The sequence below is a fragment of the Anas platyrhynchos genome, chromosome 11 (assembly GCF_047663525.1).
Source record: "Anas platyrhynchos isolate ZD024472 breed Pekin duck chromosome 11, IASCAAS_PekinDuck_T2T, whole genome shotgun sequence".
In the NCBI taxonomy this organism is placed as follows: Eukaryota; Metazoa; Chordata; class Aves; order Anseriformes; family Anatidae; genus Anas; species Anas platyrhynchos.
In genome coordinates, this window is record NC_092597.1 from 13,679,937 (window position 1) to 13,707,724 (window position 27,788).

General features: G+C 44.6%; 1 protein-coding gene across 18 annotated transcripts in view; it reads left to right on the forward strand.

The window, feature by feature from the left end:
- MYO9A (myosin IXA) overlaps window positions 1-27,788 on the forward strand; it is a 186,293-nt gene that overhangs the window by 34,556 nt on the left and 123,949 nt on the right. For all 18 annotated transcript variants that reach the window (XM_027466498.3, XM_027466508.3, XM_027466503.3 and 15 more), the window contains exon 2: window positions 354-1,274. In XM_027466498.3, coding sequence (XP_027322299.3) covers window positions 432-1,274 — 843 coding nt within the window. In that variant the 5' untranslated portion in view covers window positions 354-431. The remainder of the gene's footprint in view (window positions 1-353; window positions 1,275-27,788) is intronic.

Here is a 27,788-nt window from a genome sequence, read left to right on the forward strand (position 1 = left end):
GCAGAGGGTCTGCTTGTATCTTTGATGCCTCAGGATCAGGGAAAAAATGATCAAAATTTGAGATGATGACGGTGGCTGTGTCTGGGTAGAACTGCGCCTGTGTTTGGGTCTCAAATGCGTGCTGACTGGGTGGGGGTTATTTTTGGCCACAGCTTTGGTATATTAAGTTTTTTTGTTTTGTTTTGTTTTTTTTTTTTTTTTTTTTGTATATTACCCTGCTCTCTTTTCAGGTGTCAGTTGGGAATGATCGGTTACTTTTAGGTGCTTGGTATCATTACTTAGCTGCTGCATTGCACTGCATCTCATACATAAAGATAAAATACTTAACCTGTTTGCTTATTTTTCATTTTCAGTGCTGATAACATGATGACCTGACGAGGTACAGGACGTCCTAGCTATGCAGTGCAGGTACTGATGGGAAAGGATCCAATATGAGTGTAAATGATGTTGGAGGCAGACGACGCTTTGAGGATAGCGAGTACACGTTGCACATATACCCCGGGAGCATCGCAGAAGGGACGATCTATTGCCCCATCACCGCCAGGAAAACGTCCACGGCTGCCGAGGTGATCGATTCTCTCATCAATAAACTCCAGCTCGAGAAAACAAAATGTTACGTCCTTGCGGAAGTGAAGGAGTTCGGTGGGGAGGAATGGATCCTCAACCCTACGGACTGCCCGGTCCAGCGCATGATGCTGTGGCCTCGCATGGCCCTGGAGAACCGGATAAGCGGCGAGGATTACCGCTTCCTTCTGCGGGAGAAGAACCTCGATGGGTCCATTCACTACGGGAGCCTGCAGTCGTGGCTGCGGGTGACGGAGGAGCGCCGCAGGATGGTGGAGCGGGGCTTCCTGCCCCAGCCACAGCAGAAGGACTATGACGACTTGTGCAGCCTGCCGGACTTAAACGAGAAAACGCTCTTGGAAAATCTCAGAAACCGCTTTAAGCAAGAAAAAATCTACACCTACGTAGGCAGCATCCTAATAGTTATTAACCCATTCAAGTTTCTACCTATTTATAATCCTAAGTATGTCAAAATGTATGATAACCATCAGCTGGGAAAGCTGGAGCCCCATATTTATGCCGTGGCAGACGTGGCCTACCATGCCATGCTTCAGCGGAGGAAGAACCAGTGCATCGTGATTTCAGGAGAAAGTGGGTCAGGAAAAACACAGAGCACAAACTTTCTGATTCATCACCTCACTGCCCTCAGCCAGAAGGGATTTGCTAGCGGAGTAGAACAGATTATTCTTGGAGCTGGACCAGTGCTTGAGGTAAGATGAAAATGATAGTGGTGTGGAAACTTTTAATCGTGTAAAAAAAAAAAACAAAACACAACACACACACAACAAACCCAAGTAGTTGTGGTTTTATTACGTTTTTATCTAGTAAACACTGATAATAAACTGAGTTGCAACAGAATGAGTAATGAGAGGAGGTAGCCTCTCTGCCTAAAGAACGCTACGTGATTCAAAACAGGGAAAAGAATTGCAGCAAGTGGCTTTGACAGATTTATTAATGCATATATTTTCACTCAAATGTTCCTTCATACCAAGGTATCTCAGTGACTTTTTAATTGGAAAATGGAAATGAAAAAAACGTTCATGAATTAACGGTGGCCTCTTTCATAGCATGTTGCAAACTGAGCTGATGTCGGGTAGCGTATGGATAGCGTTGCATTTGGGTGGTTTTCTGTACCCACAGCTTGACTGAGCTGAGGAATAGATCAAAAGTGATTTTAATGGTCAAAAGTTTATTTTCTGATAATCAGTGCTTGGTTTAGCCTGTGTGAGTGGGTACTTTATGAGGATTTCTCCTGGTGATGAAAGGAGATAACTGGATCATTAATGTCACAGATATGAAACTCTACAGGTGGGATATGAGTGGTCATTAGTTAATTTGCTTTGAGCCAGCTGTGTAATTCTTGGAAACAGCTTCCCTTAGGATTGTCCATTTTTGCTTGCAGAAGGAATTCTGTCAGTGCAGCCTGGCTGCATGGGGCTCGGTGTGGGTGGTGGGCTCACATTGGCATGGAAGAGCTGCCACAGCCGGGCCAGTTTCCCTCCCGAAACCTGGGGCACAGGCTGGCTTTCCAAGAAAAGGCAGCTGCTGTTGGGCGGGGAAAACACTCCTCTCGCCTCAGAAAAGCCCGCTGTCAACTCCCTGGTGGATTATTTCGAAGCAAACGTTCAGCTGTTATTGCAAACCGTGTTTTTGGCTGTGTCTGTGTGAGTGCTGCCTCAGTCAAAAAGGCTACCAAGCAAAATTCTCAGTCTGAGTGACAGTGGTGAAACCTCTCCATGGATGTCACAGGAGCCCTGGCCTCACTTAGCTACAAACTTCTAGCAATTTCTCAGTGTTTTTCTTTTTAAGAAGGAAATGCTGGATTGCATTTTATTGTCTTAAAAAGTGGCTTTGACCGTGTCTCCTAAAATAATAAAACTCACGGTTTGGTTGGTTTGTTTGCATTTTATTTTGAACACTGTTTAGGTATATTCCAATTCCTGACTGTTGTCTCAGGATTTGTCCCTGAAGCACTGAGGGTTCAGGGAATGCTGGCTGGTTCTGCTTTGGGGACAGAAGCTTGCATTCCTCTGCTCCGGCAGCTGCGCTTCTGCTCTTGCACTTCAGCTGCCTCCAGGTCGCTCTGAGAAAGTCAGGTTAATCCAGAATTTCTTCTGATCTGCCGCTTCGGTTCAAAATAGTCACAAATCAAGCAGTCTGAAAGATAAGATGTGCATACCTCTGTTTTTTCCTCGCTTCCTAAAATTGCCTAAAAAAGGGATCTTCAGAGAAGATGGGCTCTCGTGGCTTGTGTTGCCCTGAGAGCAGTTTGCAGGTTGACCTCTTTTGATTCCTTCCATTTGTGGTTGATGCTAAACTTGTGCATCTCATTTACGTTTCCTCTTCCTTCCCATTCTTTTCCCTTTCTCCAGAAGCCTTCTTGGACCCTCTCATTCTCCTTCTGCCCATTTAAAATGAAATCGTGTTGGGCTCAGGCTTGCCTTTTGGGAGGCACATGTGCTGCAACATACCTGTTGGTGGGTCGACCCCTGGTATTTTGGGGCCGAAGCACAGCAAGTTGGAGTGTGTTCACTCCTGTCGAGCTCTCTGCCTGCTTGCAGAGCATTTCCAGATGCACGAGCTGTTCCCCCCGTCCCTGGGAATGCCTTTGCAGCCGTGCTCGCATGGAAGGAGCGGAAGCATGGCCAACTTAAGGCTTTCTGCAGCTTCACTGTTTTCCGAAGTTTACCTTTTGGAATAGCCCAAGGCTATTGTTCTGTTGTTTTTTTTTGTTTTTTGTTTTTTCTTGCAGAGGTCATTACGAGATTCCTGTGAGCCTTGTCCAAGCCGTGCTTTTTGGGATGGCTGTCAAGGCAAGCTGTTATTGCCATCTAGGTGTGCTGTTGTCATCCAAGAGCTGTGTGCAGTGGCTAGCACCGTGCATTGGACAGGAGGCCGCTGTATGCCTGCAGAAGGTCCATTTTCCAGTAGGGTATCAGTAGAGATGAGTTGGCCAAAGTTTTGCTCTCTGCCTTTTTTAGTTTCAGTGCTTAATTCAGTTCTTAAGTTCAGGTGTTTTATGCAGATATCAGAGGAATAATTGCATGTGCAATTGAGTTCTGTTTCTGATCTACTTCATGCAGTACTTCAGATGAAAACTTCATTACGCTCAGCTTGATGCTCCATCAGGGACCCAGAGTGCGTAGCTTTGCTGCTTAATTTCCATATAGATTGTTACTTTTCGTTTAGATGCCAACCCTGATACTATTTAAGGAAGCATCAAGAAAGTGTGCCAGGAATGTGTGTGCATGTAGGTTTGTATATATGTCTTTTAGTGAAACATTTTACTCCAAGAATTTCTCTTTTTTTGAGAGAGAAATAAGCAACACGCAGAAGAGATTTTTCCACTTCCATTTGCGTTCCAAAAGCTGTGGTTAAAGGTTTGCTCTACAGAAAAGTGCTGTTATCGCAGGACTTCCAGACACTAGTGTGTCTAACCTACTGTAAAATAGTGGAACTCCGTGGAATAAACACCACATGCAAAGTGGTTGCTCCCCTCTAGTTATCTTCCACTGAAAAATTAAGATATTTTATGTGTTTTATATGCTCTTTTAATGACTGTTGCCAGGTTTGTAACAATCATCTCTAGCTTACAAATCTGTTGAAATCACTTAGAGTCCCACTGCGATATTTTGTCCTGAGACGGAAGTCTCAGTGGGTTTCTTGAGGTTTTCCTCAAGACGGTGGGTTTCTTGAGGTTTTCCTGTGCAGTATTCCCACTCCTCACTCGTTTATCTTCAGGAGCATGTGCGTTGGCAGAGCTGCTGCTCAGCCTCTCTTGATGGCATTAATTCACTGAATTAATTCACCTAACCAAAATATTCACAGCTCACAGTCCAAACTGAATAGGTCAGAGCTACTCGGCCAGAACTATTCAAGCCTGATGTCATTGACTGATTGGAGTTCAGTGATTTTGGGGTGGGTTTTTTCCTACACATCGTTCAGCATCAAAACCTGTTCTTCTCCATGCTGTAATCACCAGGCCGCTTTCCAACTTAGGTTTGGACTTGAAGCTTGCCAGTTTTGACAGAAATTATAGAATATTTGGGAAGAACGTGCATGCAGCAAAATAGGCACTTGCTCTTGGTTCCGTTTCTGCTGCTTACACCACACACGAAGAATTTGTTCAGAACCACTAAGCTGCAGCTCTCCAGCACCGAGTCAGTGAACCGCGGCTCCAGAAGTTACGTGGGATCCGATCCCTGTCCAAGGGGAGGTTTTTAATAGTGTGATAGGGAGAAGTTATGGGACCCACTTTAGTTCCCAGATAGTTGAGCTAGGGTATAATTAGCTAAGACTCAAGCATATAAAAGCACGAGCTTGTCTGAAATTAGATCTCTCTCTCCTATCTAAGTAAGAGATGAAAATTGTGCCAGTGTTTGATATAAATACTAACCTGAAGGTGCAAGGTATGAAGGTGAAGTTAAGATTTCAGATACACGCTAATAGTTCAAGGGCTTATTACTTGTCAAGAACATTAGATGTTTTTATTGCAAACGAGGCTTCATTACTTTCTGTGTTGGAGGAAGACCAGGAAACCTAGGACTCCTGTCTTTCCTTTGAATTCTTGACTTGAAAGGTGTGATGCATGCCACAACCACGCTTTGTTCTCATTTGTCAAGGTCTCTTGGAGACGGGTCATGGTCATGTAAACCTTGGGAGCCAGAGGCTAGTGGATTTAGGGAATGTCCAGCTGGAAAACAGCCCTTGGGTGGCTTACCTTCGTAGAATCATAGAGGCTTTCAGGTTGGAGAAGACCTCCAAGATCCTCTAGTCCAAGCTCTTACCTAGTGTTCTGAAAAAAAAAATCAGAATGTTATGTATTTTCTCATCTTTTCAGGTAGGGAGACCTGCTCCTGGTGGCTGCTTCAGCAGGGTGAGGAGGAAGGCAAGAGGATCCGGTCTTCCTTTTTTTCTTACAGTGGCTTCAGGCTAAGAATGCTTAAAAATTCTGAAGAGCTTTTCCTAGTGTCCACACAAACTTTGGGAGGCGAACTGGATTTTATTTCTTGAAAGTGTAGCTTTGGCTTTGGGAAAGTCATTATCCACTGCTATAGGCCTTGAGGAGAAGGAAGAAGTCTGTTAGGAAGTATCCCTGTATTTTCTGTTAACTTCTGGGGATGGATCTCTGCAAGCCGGTACAGAACAGCTTTGTAGACAATGCATGTTTTGTTTTTACAAAGCATTTAATGGAGGAGTTCAAGTTTATACCATAGATGCTTGATCTTTGTGACGTGGCAGTAACTTCACTCTTGGGATTTTCTTCCAGATTTTTTCCATTAAGTGGTAGCAGTATTTGAATTCTTGTATGTAGAGTTGTAATGCAGGAACATTTTCCCATTAACTGTCGTTTCATTCTACTTCTAATCAATACAAACTTTAAAAAATTGTTTATGACAGTGTCTTAAGACACCGTTTTCCCTTTAATTACATTAGCTAAAACATCAGGATGAACTTGTATTTTCATAGTGTTAAATCTTGTAGAGGTGGAAAGCCCAGCCCCAGCAGGATCATGAGCGTCCTCTGCTCAGGACCCAGTGAAAGACAAATTGCACACATAAGCTTCACTGGAGCAGCCTGAGTGCAAGTTGATTTGTCAGGCTGTGTGATTTTTCTTTATTTCTCAGCACAAATGCAAACAGTAGCAAACTGCCCCCTGGCCCTGGTATGGCCACGTATCTCCAGGCAGGTTTAGGACATTCCTGTAGCTCCAGGAGCCTGTGCCGGATCGATCCAGCAGCTGAAGTTTTGCTGACATCTCGGTTGTCGCAAGAAGCACTGCAGCTACAAAAACCAGACGTGTTTTCTAAGCAGCTGTTTGCATGCATCTTAAAAATGTCCCAGTGGGGATTTCTCAATTGCTTTTTTTAAAAAAAGAAATAATAACAAAAAGAAATGTTTCTGTGACAGGCTAACGATCACTGCTGGCTGTGGATGGGAGCTGTTGCTGTCATTCACTGATGTACGGTTGCATTGTCTGTGCCAAAAAAAAAAAATAAGAAGAATTGGTGGCTTGAATTGCTTTTGGAAAATAACAGCTAGCCTTTCGTAGTGATAGCAATGCTACGTGCCTTCCCAATAGGTGGGGGGTTGTGTTGAGATGTTAGGAACAGCACCGTAGCAATGTGTTTTTTTTAATTTCTGGAACAACTTTACACCTTTAGCAGGTCTGTGAAAATTACAGCTTCAACCTTCAGGCCTGGAAGTCTAGCATCTTTTCTTTTTCTTCTACTTGTTAAATTGCTGGAGGAATACGTAAGCAGCAATTAAAAGGTATTTAATTTTATTGTATAGAACTTGGCCATGGTCACGAGCAGGCTCCATCCCTCCTCCTCCCGAGCTGAGTCAAGCCAGGGAGCTGCTTGCAGCAGCTGAGGAGCTGGCTGAGGCTAGGAGAAAATACTGCTTCCCTGCCAGAAGTGCAGTAGATGCTTCTGAATGCTTCAGAGCGCCACAAAGAGCTTTTGAATGGAGCAAAAAATCAGTTAACTCCGACATTTGGGCATGTCCTGGACCTTTGGGGTACCCGAGCAGCACGGGACAAGGAGGAGCTGTTGTTACCAGAAGCCAATTGCACACAACATTTCAAATCATGATGTTGGGCCAAGTGTCTCGAGAGGTTTTACATCTGAAGTAGGGATTTACGTCTGCTCTTTGCTTGCTCTTGATAACTTTTAGCCTGTAATATGTACAATTATTACTGATCTCATGTGTGGCCTGAGTTAGGCATGGAAGTTTGGTGCAGCAGCCGGGATTTGAGCATTGCTTTCTCCTCTTCCAAACGCACGGGAAGGCCAGAAGGGGAACAGCTCACAGAGATTATACAGATTATGTCTAATGTGAGAAGAATTTGTGCAGGCCTCTGACAGCAGCAGCGACACAAAGGAGTCATACAGCAATGCCCATGCACTAAATGCTTTTCAGCAGTGTTTCCAAAATGCTGTTATTCTTTAGCTCATGATATTTTACACTTTCTGCCTCTGTGTCAAAGTGTGCCATTCATCGGCTTCTCCAGTTCGGAATTACTCAGTCCTTTTTCTTTAGAGGCTGTGGAACAGCCAGATTGACCACATCGGTGGTGGAATTTGACTTTTCTTTTTCTCCATTATTTGCTATCCTCAGCAAATATTTCACCACCTCAATTCAAAAGTCATTTTATTATGTTTGAATGATGGAAATGGTTATTTCTGACCTGAGGTGGCTGCAGGAAAATCGATCAGTTACTAAAGCAGGTTTATGAGAAATGGCCTTTTTCTCTACCCCTAAGAATAAGCAGCTATTTTGTTTCCCCTGGTGGAAACAACAAATAAAGCCCTGACCATGCTGAGTGCAGTGCTTTTTACTGAACCTTCGAGTCCAAATATCCCATTTTTTCCCCACCTCCTTGTCTTTTCCTCCCTCCTGTGTTCCTTAGCCCCCTCACCATCTCTTTTGGGTGAATTGCTTTGCTTTGCCATTTGCTCTCATTCATACCCTTCCATTTTTATCTTCTTTCTTTAGTTTTCTTTCATTCTTTCAGGGTTTCATGTTTTTCCTCTATTGAGGTATATAATCCTGAGTCTGTCCCTAGCAGGGGGCCGTGTGTTCGTGCTTATGTGCTACCATAGTGAATCCAGATTAAGACTTCTGGTCTGAAAGCATGTGTATTGTCACCCTCAGAATTATTTTGCAGCAGCATTTTTTTTTTAACCATGTCAGCATTATATGGTATTAGAGGACTGTTGATTTTTCATTAATACTTTTTTTTTTCTTGTAGTGGCTTAGCACATATATTTCTTCAGTTTATCTGTTATTTGGTTTTGTGCTGCATGTAAGCTTTTCATTTTAACCTGAATATGAAAACATACACTTTATGAAGCTTTTCTTTCATTTTCACTAGATTGTGCAATGATAACGTAGCACCTGGTAAGTGATGTTTCAAAGGAAGATTGAGCTGCTGCTGCTCAGTGAAGCTTCCACGAGAACGCAGTATTGATAACGGAGGTGCAGAAGTCCCAGCCCTTATGCAGTTGGTACAGCACTGGAAAAAGCTGTGGTGTTCTAGTTACAGAATAATCGGTAATTAATGCAAAATAGCAGTTGATGAATTTTGGCTTTTTAATGGTTTCTGGTGTCCATATGGCTGTTACAGGCATGCAACGTGAGTGCTCCCCATTAAACCTCTCTAGAGAGTGCAGGGTTTCGCTGCCAAATCCTGCGTGTTGCGAGGTGCCCAAGGACCTGTGCCTTGCGATAGCCCCTTGCCTGCTTGATGACTCAGCTACAGCATCCTCCTGAGCACTGGGAGTGCCAACACATTGCTTGCCAAGACAGCACATAAAAGCTTTGAAGTCAAGTCTCAGTGTCCTCAAGTCATGGAGTCACAGAATGGCTTGGGTTGGAAGGGACCTAGAGGTCATCTGGTTTCAACCCCCCTGCCCTTGCTATTTATAACATGGTAGTGGGTTTTGTTACTTCATTTTTGCTGTGCAGTGGAGACAGAGTAAGCATGATTAATTAACGATTTTTCTTCTAAATCAACCTTTTTTTCTGTATAAACCTAAGTGACCAGGGCTGCTTTCAGAGTGGGTGCACCTGCCTGGCCTTTGTTCCTGTTCCTCCTTTGCTTTGCTTCTCTGTATGAGCTGGGGCAGGTCTGCAAGCACTGTTATTTTTAAAGGTACTGTTCTACCTAGCTGCCCTTGATGGGAATTACAAGATAAATACGCAAGCATACGTTACAGGGCCTGTGTATATATAGTACGTGTACGTTAGCAAGCAGTTCAGCACCGCAGGGAGCTGTTGTGCCGAGGGAAGCAGCCAAGGCTGAGTCCACACACATGTCTCTGGAGTTTTAGTTCTGATGAGCCCCAACTTGGCCCTGTGGCTGAACGCCTCCTGTTGCACTATACTCTGATAAAAACGTGGATTTTGTTTGGGTCTGAGTGGTCTCAGAGCACTGAAACTCAGGTGGGGATGACCAGGAGGTTCCCTTTGAAGACCTACCTGGGAGCCAACTGAATTGTGATGTAGCTGTAGGTCTGCTGTTGCTCTGGTCTCTTCTGCAGCTTGGAGAAGATTGCTGCTTCATCATGGTCCCAGCGCCTGCTAAATATGAAGCTGAACAAAGTGCATCACGTGCTGACCAAACAGCTCTGCTGCTGGCTGCTTTAACAGGAATCAGATCAATGAGTGGAGCAGTGCATCAGGGCATAGGCAGGTACCTGCTTAGCTGCTGCAGCTTCTGGAGTTAAATACTGCCAAGCCCAGTTAAAGCTGGGCACGTGGAGAGGGCAAGGGAACAATCCTTCCCCCAGATGACATTCTACAAGGTTCCATTCCTTCCCCGCAGCGGGGATGGCTGGGCTTAGCAGGACAAAGGCTTCACCTCATCCTCCCTCACATCTCTGGGAAGCAGAGTAAGCAGGGCAGGTGACTTTCACCCATGGCTTTCAGTTGCCTGGGGCTCAGGGAATCCCTCATTTGGCATCAGAAATCAGTCCGGTAGGTCTGGATGGACTTTTGGGGGTCTATTGGACTACGTGAAGTCCGTGCCGACTGCTGGCAGTGATCTTGATACAGGCGGCACCACGGGTGTGCTGTCTGCTGTTGTGCTCCTGGCTGCTAAGCCAGTAAGGGTTTCCTATTTTCAACCCTGCAGCAGTTCCATAAAAATTCATCTTACAGCTACGTGACACTTAACATTTTTGGTATGACTGCAGAGCCGATGCAACGAACGGTGCCTAGAGGAAGGACCGGCAGGCATCCTCTGCGGGTGTGCTCGTCCAAACCCGAGATGAATAATTCAGTTCCTTCTTGCGAGAGCCGAGCAGCTTTCAGAGGATGTGTTTCAGTTTTCAAGAGTCTTAACCCTGACAACAAGCGTGGGTAAAGCCAGAATAGAAGAAGAGATGTTGCAATGTTTTTTAAGAATTGAAATCATGTTCCAAATTTAGCCAAATCGGGGCAGTTTGCAGTAATGGAGAACCATTACTTACAATCATGAGGGCTGATTGTGTCAGTTAGCTTCATTACAAAAGGTACCGAGAAACCACATAATCCACTAATCCTACTAGGAGAAGTAGGAATCAGAACTATTTCTGATTTTTTGAGCATTTTTGGATGTGTTAAATACTTCTATCAAAGTGGTCAATTCAGTTTGGGGCAGTACACCTTGCTATGGGCAGACTGGTAGCAGGGTGTACTGTAAGGGTTGTCAAACAGTTCCTGTTAAAATACTTAAGTGCTAATGCCACACACCAAGTATAAATTTCAAGAAAAAAAAGTGATTAAGGAAAAAATTAGGAGTGCATGAAATCTATTTTTTTATATTTTAGGTGCCTTGCAGTGAATGAAGAATTATTATATTCAGGTCAGCAGTGCAAAATCTGTAACTTTGTTTTAAAGGCCCTCTCTGTGTCAAAAACTCCCCTCATTGCCACTTTCAGGAAAGCGAGGTTTTGCAGAGAGAGCACGTCTCAGAAAATGGGTGGCTGTACCAGCAACTGTGGGGCAAGAGGATGAGTTTGGTGGGGAGAGAAATCTGAAAAAAAACCCAACAATTTCTGGTTCTGAAAGCAATTTCTGGCCATGGTGCAATAACAAAATGTGGCTTTATTTTGACAGCATTTTCCAGATCTGTAGCATCCTTGTGTTTGGTTGAAGGGAATGAAAATGTGGTAGGGATCAAATATCTGCAGATTGCCCCAATGTAGGCAGATTTACTTATTTATTTTTCATCAGGATCTTGGACAAGGAGTTGCATGAGGGATACCAGATGAGAATGAAAGCAGGTGAATAAAAATGCTCTCATCAAAGATGAGGGCCAAGTGTTAAAGCCTTCATCTGCTTCAAATCCAAGGGCTGTCTTGGGAAGTGGAAATGGTTTCAGGAGAGTTTGAGGAAGGAGTGATGCTGAGTGCTTGCCAGCGATAGCCACAACTGGGCTTGCACATACAAAAACTGGTCCAGCCTCTGGTTTCCAAAATAATTAAATGTTACAGGTGACCCTTGCAGCGTCAGCAATGCTGTTGTTCTGTAGAATTCTACCAAAACTGGAGGAAAAGAAAAAATTCTGATGTCACCTTTTTGGTTCTTACATTTTTTTGGTGATAGGCAACTTATAATGGTTCATAGTTGTTTGGTAGTACCACCACATCCCTGTTGTTCCCTCCTTGCTCACATTGAACTGATAGAGGAAGAGACCAAGCTGATTTTAATAAAATATGAATCTAGTTTCTCTTTTGCAGAATTCCTGCTTTCTTTATATTTGGAGTTACAGAAACGCAGGCTGGCGGGGGCACATGCAGTGGGCAATGCTGAGTCTCTCCACTACAGATGTGTGGGGTTCTTTTGGGGTTTTTCTTCTCACAGCTTCTAAATTTCACTGTGAAACTACTGGATTTGTGTGCTGCACTGGTAGCTTCTACTGAAGGAGATCTTGTTGCTCTAGAAAGTCATCCTGAGGAGCAGAAAATTCTGGTGTTTTTTTGTTTGTTTCCAAAAGATAAATGAAAATGTCAGAGGAAAGAGCATCTGCTGCTGTCAATAGATATTTAGTGACAACTATCAGGCAAGTCAGCATTTCTTCCACCTCTGAATTGAGTGGGGCAAGCCCCACTTTATATACAACCTGCAGAACCATATTCCTGCGTGGAGCTTGCATTTGCTGAGTGCTGCAGCCTGACTGACGACTCTGCCCCTCTCTGCCTTTTTGCATACGCTGCCAGCTTGGCGTTCTGAATTCTCCAGACTCTGCAGATCCTCGACTCGACTGTAAATGCTCCTCACCCTGCAGATAAGAAGTGAGCTCTGAAGTGAGTACAATGAGACTTCTTGTAAGGCATTATTCAAGGGAGAGATATGAATCAGCTGCGTGGTAGGTGGAGTAGGCTGTGTCTGATGGAGCTGGGGAAGGTTTGGGTTGCCTCCCCGAAGCAGGAAATTAAATGCCCTTCTGTGCAAGGCTTGTATCCATTCCTTAATTGAAAATAAACTCTGTGAGCTTTGGCAATAATGTTCTGCCATTTAGTTTAAGGCTCTGAAAAGGTAGGGGTGCCTTCTAGTAAGTTGTGTCCTTATTGCTGAAGTAACTCGATCATTTGCAAAAACAGAAAAAAAATATTGCGGGTGTCTCATCATAGCTGTGCTTCAGCAGCAGCGTGCACAAGAACAAGCCCTGAAATCACTGCTGTCAGAGAGTGATGGTCTCATAATATATAAAATGGATATTTTGCCTCTTGTGGATTAATCAAACCTCTTATTTTCACCAGAGTACCTTTCTGTTCTTGCTACATTTTGTTTCTTCATTGCTTAGGCTCCAGCTCCAGGGATGCTAAAAGAGGAATGTATCCAAGTTATCTGCCTGAACTCTGCATTTGTGGGCCAGAGTTGTCTTGGTATTTGGAGGCCTCTGGGATAGCGGTAAACTTGCCAGCAGTTCATAAATTTTAGCCAGGCTTTTTACCTTAGTCAGGAAATTCATGTTTGAACTTTATTAAGGGGCTTAAGCTGGGATTCGCAGTGATCTAATACCAGCCTGCTGCCAAACGTAACATGCAATTTTTGCATTTGGTTGCTCTTGTTAATTCTAGCTCGCTCCCCTCTGTCCCAGAGCGGATGAGCCCTGCAGAAGGGGACAAGGGCACTGCTCTTCCCTGTGTGCCTCGTGGGGCCAGGCTGGCTTGCAGCACAAGATGCTTGCCAGGAGAAACTACAGCACGGAAACATTGCTGAACCTCGGCTTGAGGAGGGCACACGCTGGTGTTTTGCATTCATTGAGATCGTGGATGCTGAACACGAGGATGTGTCGCAGTTGCCATGCGGGAGGCCAAAAAATGGTCAACCACCTAAACCCAAGAATTTTTTCTGTGTTGTGCTTTGGCGTCCTCCTCCTAAAACGCAGTACCTGAACTTAATTCTCAAGCTGCGGAGGAACACAGATGATAACATAAGCAAAGCCTTTTGTTGTGATGGGAATGTGCATCCATCTGTGGAGGATACAGAAAATATTTTGATGAAACGTCCCTCCTGTTTTACCTGCTGCATTTAACTGAAGGTGAGGGATGTTACTGCTCACAGGTGGCCCTGCTGAAGGTGGGACTGCAGGACACGTGTGTAACAGGCAGCTGAATAGGATGTCAAAACTAGCTTGCTGTTGGTGTATTTTAAGTATTAAGTCAGTTTTGAAGAAATCAAGTGAATCGCCCAAAGTAAGAGCTCCATATCCCAGGGATGCTCTGTGATTGCCATTGTGGTCCTCTGAGCATTGCTGTCTGTGCGCAGGCTGCCTGTACACAGGCACGTATTGGCCATTGATTTTTGTGCAGCAAATCCAGCATGACAAGGCTTGTTTCCCCACTCGCTTTCCTGTGCTCTGCATTGCAGCCACTCTTAATGGCTCTTGTACAAGTGATTCGAGTCCGAGAGCTCTGTTACCAAAACCTTTGGGTGAGCACAGATGGAGCAGTTTGAAGGAAAACTGTGTCCTCCGGGGGCCGTGCGCCTGGAGATTCACCCAGGTCAGGTCACCTGCCCTGCAGTTGCCCACACGTGTAGCCAGGCAGTGTGCAAATCACTCAGGGTTTTATCTCGCTCCCTGTTTTTGCATCAGGCAGCTGCCCACTGCCAGTACATCTCTGTTCCCCATGCAGACTGTAAATGAAGGATTGCCTTCAGTATTCCCTCAAACACACGCGTGGCAATACTTCCTGAATTGCCTCGTGTGCGTGTGTGCAGGCTCCTTTCCTTTATTCCTGTTGTAAGTATAGCAAGTGGGCATCCAAGAGCTAGTAAGCTTGGATTAATACTGGGCTTGGGCTGCTTCAAAAGGGATTACAAACCATAATATTGGCATTAATGCCGCAAAATGTGAGCGAAGCTTTTGAAAGTGCTTATGCAGCACAAAGAAACTTTGCTGGAGCCTTTTAACTTGCTTGCTGCTTTCTCCTTTCCTCTGCTACAGAGGAGAAAATTGTGGTTTCCAGAATTACATCACAATTATAATATTTGTAATAATAGAGATGCAATATAAATAGCCTTATGGCATGAGTGAAATATAGGGGTAATGAATGGGTGGGACCTGCTTGTTGCTGTCTTGGTTTCTCCTGGCTCGTGCAGGCTTTCCCTCTGTAGGACATCTGTTTTTCATCTGGTACAGGAAAGCTAAATAATTTCAATAAAGCTGGGAGAAAGCAGAGTGATTTGGGGAGGGAAAAAAAAAAGGCACTTATTGAAGTTTGCCTGCTTTTCAGGCGGGGTTATTAACTAAATTTATCAGCTTGGGTTATTGACAGAGTGGACGCTTACTTGGATGAGTAAATGTGTCTGCTGACGGACTGTGCAATTACAGCTTAATGAGGTCAGAGCTCCGGGCTTTTCCTGATGTTGGTACATGCGAGGGTGTGAAATGATAAATAACTGGGACTGGGGTTACTCCGAGTTTTGGGAAACCACCGTGCTGTCGTTTCAGCCAAGCATTAACGCAGGCACAGCCCCGTGCATCACAGCCTCATCTCGGTGGGACTATGATTATCCATGCAAGAATTACCCACTTGAAAATATCTGCATGGTGTGAGCCTGGAGCTAGATGCATTTAAAAATGGTAGAATATAAAATGTACTGCATTTTCTTTGCATCTCTGCCTCTAAGTCTGATCGCAATGGCAAGCTTGTCCTTTGGGCTAATTTTAGAGTTTAGAGGAAACGTTGGGTCAGTGTCTGCTTAATCTCTATGGCATTAGCAGACCCTTTTGACTAAGTTTTTAAATTGCTTTTTATTGATTGCTAGGCTTTTAAAGAACACCATAAGCTATTAGCGAGGGCTGCACTGTGTGAAAATGGAGCGTTTGTCATGCTACGAGCAATATTGACCTGAACAGTTGGGCACTCTAGGAATATCTAGTCTTTTTTTCCCCTATTTAGGTTGCAGAACTCTTGGGGATCAATTAGATCTGTTGTTTCTGCTCTCACTGTTTCTTAATGCTGGAAAAATTTCATTAAAGTATAATCATAAATAAGCAAAATATTTCTAGTTTTCTGTATTAATTGCATCTAGTCAGGGGGAAAATTGCATGTAGCTAGCTGAGAGGAGAAATGGCTGTTGAGAAGAGAGGGTTTCTGGTTATTCCTACTCTGACAGCGTGCAAAGCATTCTGAATAACTAGGTTGTCCTAAGCATTAGCTTATAAAGGATCTGTGTGAGCCGTGCTGAAGTCTGCAGGAGTCATAAGTTTGCGTTTAGACTTCAATGGTTGTAATTCTTAAATTGCTTTATGGTTGTAGTGTTGAAAGATCTTAAGCACTAATTTTTCCTGAGAGTTTAATTAAGTTGCTAGCTTTCAATTGGAAATTTGAGAAGTAAAATAGGTCTTAACTTACTATTAAGTTGTGTTCTCAGAGAGAAAGCTGTGCATTTCTACTTAAAGGCTTGCTTTCACTGCTTCCTGAGTAGCTGGATCCACATGTTATTTTGCTCATGAGATACCAAAAGTAGCATTTCTCTGGAAAAGGAAGCATCACTGGGTAGGGCACTTGCAGATGCTGACGGTTTCTTGACAAGAAATTAGGGAAATGTTTTCTTTTTGGGTGCCATCCTGTTCCTCACAGCCGAATTGCACATCAGCCCAGTTCCTCATGCCCATCTTGCTGTAGTCCGGTGCCGTGGGCTGGGCTAAGGGGTGTGCAAGGCTAATAATAGTTTGAGTCGGTGCTAAAATCCCTCAGTAATTCAAGGTAGAGATGTTAATACCTGCTTCTGCCTATTACATGAGTTATCTCTGATGCATTTGTTTTCTGGTATGGCATGGAGAGAATTTCTAGTGCAGTAATACTCCCCAAACTACTTAAGTATGCATTAGCGTATAAATGCACTTATAAATACAGTAACCTATACACGTAGCTTCTTTTTGATTTCTAATACGACTTGAGGCAGAGAGTACCCAGTGAGCTGAGAAAATACACAGAATATAATTTTATTTGTGTAAATTCACCTGCACAGTCATTGCCTCTCAAGAAAAAGTCTTTCTGAGGACAGATGGCCACGTTGAATGAGGTAGCGTCTGAGACAGAAGTGAGTAGAAAAGGACAAGGCTTAACAAAACAAATACAAACCATGGCGTGCCACTAAATGTTTCATGTTTGAGAAAAAAGCTGCTCCTGTGGGGTGTTTTAGAGTACTGGGTCTAAATGCTTTGCTTTTCTGCTCATTCGGGATCTTGATCCCTTTCACAGCATGGTACCCAGGTGGGACCCCCTGATGGTGATGCTCTTGCTCAGCACCACTTATCTTCAAACCATGTTTTTTGGTACATGCAGATCCTCAGCACTCATTCCTCTCCCCTTCTCCCCTTTTTTTCCTTTTTTGTACAATCCCTGACAATGGGGGATTTTTTCCATGCCTTGCTTCAGCTTCCACCTCACTTTTAATTATTACAGCCACTTCGAGCCAGGCAGTTGATGAATTTTCAGCAGATCCTGCGTGCCTGGATGGCATCCAAAGGGAGAGACAGGGAAGAAATGGCAGAAAGGAGAGACTGCCAGGGTAAAAGCGTCGTGTATCTGATGCCAGGGGCTGAATGACCAAAGCATTCCTGCTGAAAACAGGCCAGTGCGAGGTAGGACAATTGTGCTGCTGTTCTGCCCGGTGGTTATAAACAAGCGGATGAAGGCTTAGCAATGCCCACTTAGCAGAAAGAAAGGTTTCTTTCTGTACTTTTCCTTTTTGTCAGTTTTTAGCTTCCTTTGCCATTCCTCCTCCTTGAACTGCAGGCAGAGCTATGTAGAGAAGTGCTGTTTTCGCATGCATTTAATTTTTTAATGTAGTGTTTTGCTTGCTGATTAAAGTCAATAAAGAGATGCATTTAATACTCTTCAAAGACAAAGATGCAAGCAAACTCCCCTTAGCTACCACTAATGGTCTTCTGATTTTATAAGGCTGAAGCAGCATCCCTGTGCTTCCCATTCAGAATAAATAAATGTGCTCCAGCAATTTCTGCTGCGTGCTGCATGCATCTTTTATGTGTAAAAAGGAAACAGAGTTCTAAGTGGTTTCCAAATCAATTCACATCATCCCAAATGCAAGCAGTGTGTCTGAGTTTGTCACTTGAACTCCACTTCAGGACAGCCCGTCCTGTGTTGTTTAAGGGAGAGTTCCTTCAGCTCTACCCCAAGAAACCTTTCCAGATCACTCCAAGTGATGCACGTGGAGACGTTTGGTTGCACAGAGCCACCTTTCTCCCATGCCATAGGCATTGCTTCCAGCATTTTGTTCTCGGAGGTCGGTGTGAAGTGCAGATAATGGCTAGCACGATGGCAAGCACCACAGAATGCTTGAGCAATCACCTCCTCGGTTTCCTCGTTGGCTTTGGCACGTTGGGGAGGTGCGTAAGGAGAACAGATTGCTGCCTGCCATCCCAGTCAGGGCTTCAGAAGCGGGTGTTGTGCGAAGGAGCAAGTAAACTCTGCTTCTCACTGGGGGAGGATGCTTGTACCCTTGTCTCTGGCCTCAGTCGTGCTGGGAGGGATTCAGCACAGCCCCTTCCCACCCAGCAAACAAGTGCAATCCTTCCCTTGCCTTGCAAATGTGGCTTCACGGTTCATTTTTTTCACAAGCTAAGCATAGTTATCTGTGGCCCACTCTTTATTCCGATGTGGTGCAGCCGTTGCTATGTGTTATGTAGCCACCCACTTCCAAATAACAGAAGAAAATGTGTTTTTATGTAGGGTATAAATTGCATATCGCTGCTTAGCACAGGGAGTGCTGGGTTTCGCCCTTCCTGGCTCCCTTTTTCACATTCCTGTGCTCCCCAGGCTAAGAGCTTTTTCTCCCACTGGGTTCCACCAATGAATCTTGTGCTAAATTGAGAAAAACTACTCTGAATTTGTACGCGAGCTCTGAGGTTTGCTGCAGGCTGGCAGAAGGCCTGCTTATGTGAAACCTTGTTCGCTTTTCCAGTTATTTCGATGACAGACAAAGTTACTTTCGCCTACAAAATTTGTTGCACATCTATCTTTATCCCATTCCAGCTACCACAACGCTAGTATCAGGCTGTGATTTTTCTTGCTTTACGATGTGTTTTGTTAGAGAAGAACTGCTGAAATGCTTCAGCACGCTGTAGTGGCTCTTGAAAGCTTGAAAGAAGGAAGGTCGGTATAAATTGTAATGGTGCAGAGCTTGCAGGCTTCTACAAGGTGAGCAAATTGAGCGCACTGTTTGTGTAATTACACAGAGATGGAGAGGGAGCACGATGGTTAGAGGTCTTCGGGATGGGAAACAGCCAGAGATGGTTTATCAGGCAGTTAAACAGGAAAGAGGTTACAGAAGCTCTGCATACAGAAGCTGTCCGCTGGAAGACCCCACTTTGGGAAAATGGGGAATGTCCAAGTGTGTACTCGAGTGAAGGCGTCTTTGGAGCAGCCATTGCTTATTCGCAGGAAATTATTTGGAAAACCAACTGCAAGTTCCTGTTAACTTGCTGGTGAAAGGCAAGCAGCATCCCCATGAATTTCCCAGTGTCTTTTCCTCGTTTTTTGTGCTGTCAGGCACGTGAGTGTTGCAGCATGGAATAAAGGTGCACGGCTCCTGGCACACAAGCAGCAGAACATCGCTCATCCTGAGCAAGCCGTGGTCTGTCCGGCCATCTCACACCCTTATTTCTGAAGATTTTATGATTTAAATGGACGCACACTGCATTTTACTTTTAGCACTGGCTACATTCTTTTGAAAAACAATCAGGATTTAAATGGTTGCTCTCCCCAAAGCAAGTGAAAGCCATTACATATGAAGGCTGAAGGGATTGCAAAGCTAAGTGCTATTAAATGCATTTGGAGATGTAATTTGTGCTGTGGTTTTTAGGCATCCTTGAGGACACAGCATGTTCCTCCTGGCTCCCTGCAGCTGGGGATCAGTTAATTCGTGCAGTAAAATGAGCTTACTGCTGGGAGGACCCCAGTTTCCTTCGCTGCAAAATTTGGGAAATGTTTCCCAACCTAAGGAGGGAGATCCCAAAAGGAGGGTTGATGGCTCACAGATGCAGCTTTAGGGAAAAAAAAAAAAAAAAAAAAAAGAGCCTGCGCTTCTTCGCCTTTGGTTTGCTCTGCTACCCATCAAACCTCCACTGCAAACTTGATGACTTCAGTACTTGAAGCGATGTCCCAAATGCTTAGCTTTCAGCAAAGCTAGGCTTGAAAACGGTGGACGAGCATCGGCATTGGTTTTGTGTTTGATGCAGCATGGCTCGCTGCCATGAAAACTCAAGCACAAGTCTTAGCATGCTCCCCTTCGTTTGATTCATTCAGAGCTTTCTTTTTTTCAGATTTTTTTTTTAAACTCATAAATACTGGCCTCGATGGCAATGGAAAATAACATGCAAAGCTGAGCAGGGGATTTGGGCAGGGCGTGCTCTGTGGTGAGAGCTGTTGCTCTGCTGGGAGGCATGGCAGAGCGCTGTGGCACCGTGCCCGTGCTGCGCCGCTTCTGCACCACGCATCACAGCTGCTGCTTCCTCCACAGGTAGCCAGCGGGGCGATGTTATGCTCACCCTGCCCTCTCAACCTTTTCCATTTCATATTTAATATCTCCATCACAGCCTCAGAAATGCTCCAATCCTATGCTGTTGGAAAATGGAATGCAATACCTGTTAAATTGTCTGTTTTGTTTTACCTAATGGCTGAAAATACATTTTTTTAAGCAATCTTGTCCTCTGATCAGACAAATCAGCTGTTCATTTTAGGTCAATAAAAATATACTGATCTCTGAGAGTTCCCTTTTGCTGCTTGTGAGCAGCCAGTGCCAGCCCTTGATTTTCCTGGGGTTTATCAAATATTCTGGTTGCAGATGAGCCAATTGTTCCTTTTTATTTATTTATTTTGTTTAGCATTACCCAGAGAGAAGATTGTGGTCCATTGTAAATACTTAGCAATAGCCACGTTCAAGTTCCCTTTCTTCCCATTTGACTGCTCGAACTGCACTGCAGAAGGGGAAAAGGCGTTCTTGTGGCCGGGCTGGATGACGGGAGCTGCCTCTGACATGTTGCAATCGGTGGAAAACACCAAGCACGCAGAGCTGCTGTAGGGTGAGCAAGCCACGGGCATGCTGCACCCAACTCTGATGCTGCGCGTACACAAACAGCACTTGAAATCTGGGAACCTCCTCAAGAGGAGGTGCGGATTATTTGTATAATCCAGGAGAAGATCAAGGATGAGGTGGAGGCTTCTCTCTCCCCGTTTTACCATGTCCTTTCTTGTGCAACATGGCTTTCCATGGCAGAGTTTAAATGTGTTTTTTATTGCGTCGGCTCAATGGTGGAGCTTGGACAGTTTTTTAGGGGAGGGTGTATTATTTTTGTCTGTAACTAGCAAAAAGTAGCCGAGGTCTAAAAGGAAGGATAACACGCGCAGAAGCCAAGCTGGGTTTCGTATTACAGTGGTATGTTTTTGTTGCTGCTAACGTGTTTTTGTTTTTATTCATTACACATATTTCTCTTGGGAAAATCATGAAAATATGTGTGTAAAATATACATAACGACCCCATGCCTCCGCTAAGAGCTTCCAGATGGAAGGTTTGACGTTAGGGACACTTTCTCCTGCGTTTTGGTTTGTGGCACTGATTTTGGTGACAAACTACAGGAAAACTTGTGTCAGGCCTGAGCAGGGAACACTTCAGTTTCTAGTGCTGTCGGGGCTGTCCAAGTATGCAGCGGGAAGCTGAAACTTGGCTTCTAGACATTTATGGCCCCTTGTGGAATCGTTACTTGAAAAAAAAGAGGAAAAAACAGGGCTTTGAAGGGACCTTGAGAGGCCTCCTCCAGGGGCTGGCGGGTGTCCAGGGGGAGTGTGCCAGACCGTGTCCCTCTCCCTAAATTAGAGGCTGAGGGTTGGTCTTGTGCCAAGCAGCGCGCTGGAGGACCTGTGCCACCCCACTCCTGGAAGCACGTGAGGTGCTGGGCGAGGGCTGCCTCTGCACGGGTCGATGCAGTGCCCGATGAGCTCCAAACCTATGGGAGATGCTTGGGAGACAGGGCCAGACCCCAGCATGAGCCGAGCACCGAACTGCGTGGCTGTTTGATATTGGAAGTGGAGGAACTGTGTCATTCGTAACGGCGGCTTCAGGGCAGGTGAGATGTGGGTGACCAGCAGCTCTGGAGACGCTGAAGCTTCTACCAAGAGAAGAGGCAAGCCCAGCACCAAGTGGCATGTCTCAGGGGCTTTGGCCTGTATGAAATATGTTTTGAGATTTGGGTCTTGTTAATTTTTCATTTTTTTTCAATAGTTCTGCCAGCAAGGGCAGCCTCAGTGCCACATGCGTCATCCTGTACTCATCTCAAGGGAAACGAGCCGCCACGTTACTTGCAGTGGGGCATGTACTGGCCTTTGTGAAGGAATTGTGTCCTGGCACATGCTGGTGTTGTTTCTAGAAGTCACAGGGACGTTTTAATTGTAGAATCAGCTCTTCGTGATAGATCACCGTACTCAACCTCGGTCTGTAAAAATTGATTTTGCAAGGTGGGGAAATCGTGGTATGGCTCGATGCTGTAATAAATAACATAACCTATTTGCCAGTCACTTTAAGTGTATATTAAGTGTTTTTCATCTGTCAGTATTCTGTTACAGGCTGCTTTTCCTTCTCTTGTGCTCAGTGGGGATGCTTGCATTGCATGCTGGGGGAGAGGAAAGCCTCCTCCTTGAGCTGTGTCTTGTTTTCAGCCTCTCATCTTATAGTTCTGTGGTCATTTTTTATCTCCATCGGTATGAAAAAGCTATTTGAAGCTCCAGTTAAGGCGATTTTTCTCAATCCTGGAACCTGCCAGACGCTTACTATCTGCATCAGCCAGCTGATGTAGTAAAATGTTCTTTTACTCCAAATAACCATGAGGAGCTGAGAGGCCTAGACATCCCCTGGGTCAGGGAGGAGACCGGCACAACAGCAACCAGCTACCAAGCACCGTTTTGGGATACTTTATAAATGCAAAGCTGAACCTGAGCTGAAGGTTCTCCACCAAATCACTTGTTTGCCAATGTGTCTGAAATTGCTGGAAAACACACAATCAAAAGCAGAGTTTGGCTGCTCTGCCCAGGGCCATCCACTATGTGCATGAAAACCTTACAGATTTGGCAGCCTCTGCCTCCCGCATCCATCCGTGCCAGCATCTGCTGATGCCTGCTGAGTGCTCAGCTGCCTTTTTTTCCCCCATTACAGCATGTGTAGGGAAAGCATCCCCGTTTGGGAAGAGGACTCAAGTAGGAGGCCTTGGTTTGGCGTTGGTTTTGTTGCTGTGTGGTTATGTGGCAATTCCTTGATCCTTTGCCTAAGCACTAACCTGGAAAAGAAGGAACAATCTGTCAAGGATGGAGCATTTGGCCATAATGCTGGCATTAAATCCTATTTCTTACATAGAACACCTGCATCAGCAGAGCTTGAAATCTCCCCCCCAAACTGTGTATTGTAATCACTTTTATAATAATTGTATCTAGAGTATCTTACTGAGTATACTTAATGGTTCTCTTGAAAGCTGCATTTCATACACTGGAACTCGTTATTCAATTCAGTTGACACCCAAACCTTCTCCAGTGGAGTACTCGCAGACTACAAGTAATTTTCTCCCTTATCTTAGTTTGGGAGTGTGAACTTGAAGTGCATAAAGATAAGTGGTCATGACTAAGCCTCTATCTTAACGCTAATTGCTGCAAAAGATTTTTTTTTTTGTTAGTTGCTCACTTCCAGGATGGTCATGTTGTTTGGGAGAGGGGAGGAATTTCTGCCCCCAAATATTCTGTTTTGCTGTTGTCAGGGGGGTATTTAGTGCAAATGCTTTACAATGATGAGACACTTGAAGTTGGCAGACACTTAGCAGTAAAATAAATATTAAAAACCAGGTGTTTCGTTGCCCATATCATGAAAAAGCAATATTTTATATATGGTTTGAATTGCAGAAAGTAATTTAATTTGGTGGAACTCATTTGGCTTCCACCCAGTGATGGTCCTTTTCTGGCTGTTACTCTGAACTGTTCCTAACATACCTAATATGCTTTATGCTGAAAGAACCCGCCGTGTTTAATCCTGCACAGGGCGAGCTTATGGCAGGTGTGCTGCCCTTGACCTGTAAAATTTTGTTCTAGGCACTGTGTAGAGCTGCCCTCTGTGCCAGAAGGGCAAGTAATGCAGGTAGATTTGTGAAACTAGGACGGCTGAGGTTGGCAGGGATCTCTGGGAGTCCCCTGGTCCAGCAGTGCAGGTCAAGTGGCCTCAGGGGAGTGTTGAGTATCCCCAGAGATGGAAATCCCACAGCTGTTTTGGGCCCTGTTCTAGTATTTGGTTGCCCTCATGCTGAAAACATTCCTCTCTTCCATATAGTCAGAATTTTCCTTCTGTGACTTGTGCGTGTTGCGGATCCATCACTGAACCTCCATGGGTGTTTTAGGGAGAACCAGCCCCCAGCCAGCTCAGCAGCCTGGGCTCCTCTGTGTTAAGTTTTTCCTTTGGGCGAGGAGCCCAAAACTGAAGCCAATTTTGGTGCATTCAGGGTTTCCACCCTCCTGTGCTGTGCAAGTAACCACCGTCCTTTCCAGTAGCAGCTGCTGAAGCAGAGCTGGATTCCTGCGATGGGTCCAGTCACCAGCATCCTCGTTGGCTGCTGCTGGGCAAACGACTTCTGCAGGGCTTGCAGAGGTTTGGGTGCCCTTCAGTTCTTCTGGGCATGGCAACAGCCAGGAGAGGGTTTTTTTCTAGAATAATCAAGGACAAACACCATCAGTTTGTAACGTAAAAAAAATAAAAGCATTTTCTCATTATAGACCTTACATCTAAGCTGCTCTGTCACCTTTGAGGTTCGAAATGGAAAATTGTGTTGTGGTTATGCAGTGTGTTTCAGTGACCGGTTGAAGGATGAATAATGCTGTTTTTATGTTTAGGCATAATATATTGATATACAAATGTTATAGGTTGTCATATGCATATGTTATATGTTGACTAAAGGAGAAATGTTTAGAAGTTAGCACAAAGATGAAGCAGATTTGTGCTGCCAGGTCTGGTCAGCGTTGCAGGTCCATTCTTGGCAAGAGCTCACCTCAAGCATTGCAGCACATGCACTATAAATACTTGGTGGTTTGTGCTGGTTTCCATAAAAGCATAAATGGTTTCATTAGGCTGTGTGAAGCACCAAGCCCCAGTGAAGAGAATTAAAGGGTGAGGTGTCGGCACTCGACCTGGTATTTAATTGCTGTAGCCTAGACCTTGAGTGCTGGTGCCTGCCCATGCAGAACGATGTCCCGCAAAATGAACATAATAAACGTAAATCCTCTTTTGGTTTGCAGAACTCGAGTTGCACCTCGTGTTTTTTGGTTTCAGCACTTTTTTTCGCTGCCCTGCTCTCTGCTTCACACAGGTTATGGAAACTGAAAGTCGGGTGAGGTTTGTTGGAGCGACTGAGCAGTGCAGTTCAGGTTGACGAGCTGTATCATGCGGTGAGCTGCAGGCTTAAAAGAAGTATTTCTTCTAAATGGAAGTCTTCAAACAAGAGAATTTAAAATAAAAGTATTTAAGTAAAAGAAATACTTTTGCTGTTATTGTGGCAGCTATAACGAGAGGAAATGTAGGGAGGCTCTAACTCAAGTCATCCAGGTGCATTTTGGGTGATGAAGTGATCACTGTTCTGGTCCCAGTTCAGTGCATTTCTGTTAAAAAAGATTCCTGGCAGGATGAGTGCTGTGAAATTGGTTGCAGATTGAACCAAATCAAGCAAAAGTTGTCTTTAACATCTATGTATTTATGTCTGAAGATGCAGAAAGGAGCTCCTAACTGCACAGGCTAAGTTAAAAACTCCGTGAGCGCTCTGTGTGGAGCTCACACAGACATAGCAGTGTTAGCAGCATGGTGAAATGTAAAGATGCATTTTTTTTTCCTGTGGGCTGTTCTTTCCTGCATAGAAGTTAGTTGACTTGCTTTGCAAAGGGAACTTCCTGCTATTAATCACTTTTTGTGATGATGTGCTTGTTTTATTGTGCTCAGTAGCTATTGTTACAGGTCAGCAAACTCAATATTAATGATATATATATATATATGTATTTTAATAACAGAGTCTTTGTTCTGTCATGGTTTTTAATTAAGTTTTATGGAGGCTCTCTTTGAAATAAGTGTCCCTAGCATTGCGCAGCTTTTTTCCTGTCCACCTCCTCCTGGCTCTGTCCTTTGCTGAGCCTATTTGATAGCAAATAGGCTTTTCCAATTTCACCTTTTTTTCCCCTCTTCGCTGCATTCCCCATGTCTTAGGGCTTGGGCTCTTTGGGCATCTGGTCAGGCGGACTCGTTACCTTGCTGCTGTGCTTTAACAACACCGATGTATGTGGAGATTTAAACATGTGGCTGTGACAGCAGACGTCATGCTCAGTGGTCTAAGTTCAGTCTTGGGTTTCGTTATGCCGACACTTTGAGTTTCCTCCTGGCTTACGCAGTAGCTACAAGCAGTCCTGCTTTACTCAGAGACTTTATTCTTGAATCTCTGTACCAATTTCATAGTCTTTGCCATGCTGTGCACGTTGGGCATTTTCAAACTCGTGGCTGTTAATACATAGCTCTAAATAACAAAGATAAAATGCTGGATTTGTTTAGTTTTCATTCTAAGGACAGCAGCATCAAAAATAGAGCTGAGTGTTAGAGGCTCATCTGCAAAAGGCTGTGCAAAAAAAGGGGACCTTAAATACCCAAGGCATGTATCTTCCTACCCGCTCTGCTCTGCGGAAGCTCTTACTCTATGCAGGGGTGATATTCAGCTAGAATTACCTATAAAATGCCCTGTTACTGTCATTACAGAAGAGCAAGGCAAGAGCAAGGGGTTTGGAAAACAATTTTATTTCAGGAAAGACCCGGAGATGGCCCTTATTCTGGATCAACGTTCCAGATTGCACTGGTATTGAGTCCAAAATGAAGAGACCGTAAGCACTGGGGATCAGGAGAGGAGGGAGGGCAGGTACTGAGCCACAAAAACGTTAGTGGTTTTTTTCCTGCCTCCTGGGCCCCATGAATGAGCAAACGCTGAGCGTTCCTGAAGGCGACGGAGCAGATTATAGCTGAACAAGGAGGTTTTGAGATTCAATCAGACGCAGTTGCACAATTTCAGGAACACAGCTCATTTTTGAGTCTTCATCGCCAACAATATTGCCTGGTGAATTAGCCTGTGGTGCAAACGTTCAGCTCCCAGCCTGGTCCACGATAAGCATCTCTTTGTGCAGAAGTGCTGTAGGAGGTACCAGGAATGGGGCTGTCCGCTCCTCTGCGTTTGCCGAGCCGTTGGAGCACCAGCGGCCGCTCCAGACGGACGCGTTGCTCGCACAGAGGAGCGTATTGAATTCGTTTCCTTCAGAGTGTTGAGCTCCGGCCAGGACAAGCTTTGGTCTCCCCAAGAATTTGAGGAATGCTGTTACTGAGTTTTTCCGCTGAGTGTCGAACAGCTTGGAATCGACGGGTTAGAGAAGTGAAATAATGTGAACAGAACCTAATTTTAGTGAAGCAGTTGTAACTCATTCTCTGTTTTCCGAGGCTGAACAATGTTGTGCCCCATCATCGCTGGCTGCAGAAGAACGTAGGGTGTTGTTCAAGCATATGTAGACTAGACATGCATAAATTGAATTAATCATGCTTTTTTTTTTTTTATCTGCGAGTTCTGTTAAAGAAATGCGGTGAGTAAAACTAACAAAAATGTATTAAGTTGTCTCAAGTTAAACATCAGACATGTCTTGAGCTACTTACTGGCCCCTTACCAGCATGCCTATGCCATAGAGTAAGCTTCAGCTTTAACAAGGCAGGATGCAGAGAGCTTTCTCATTTACGCAAGGAATACAGAAAATCCCTGAAAGAGAGACACTATGGCTTACGATTTCTGTGGGCATTTGGGTTATAAAATATAACGTAATTTGGCATATTAATCCAGAAAAAGCCATGAAACCTATTCCTCATTAAAAAAAAAAAAAAAAAAAGGAATCCTGCAGTTTCCCACTCACACATTCGACACAGTTTATCCTGAATCTGTTTTAATAGAAATAAGAGAAATCCACCCTGTTGGGAAGCAAGGGGATTCGGGAATTTGCTGATACTACATCACCTTGAGGTAGAAGCCCTGCTGCGTGGAGGTGGGGCTGCGATCGCCTCAGGTCCTGTGCCCGCTCAAGGAGGAAGCATTGCAGCTGGTGGGAAGCTTTCTCTGTTTTATTCTCTGCTCAAAGAAATCCCAATAAACAGACTTGCTTCTCCCCTTG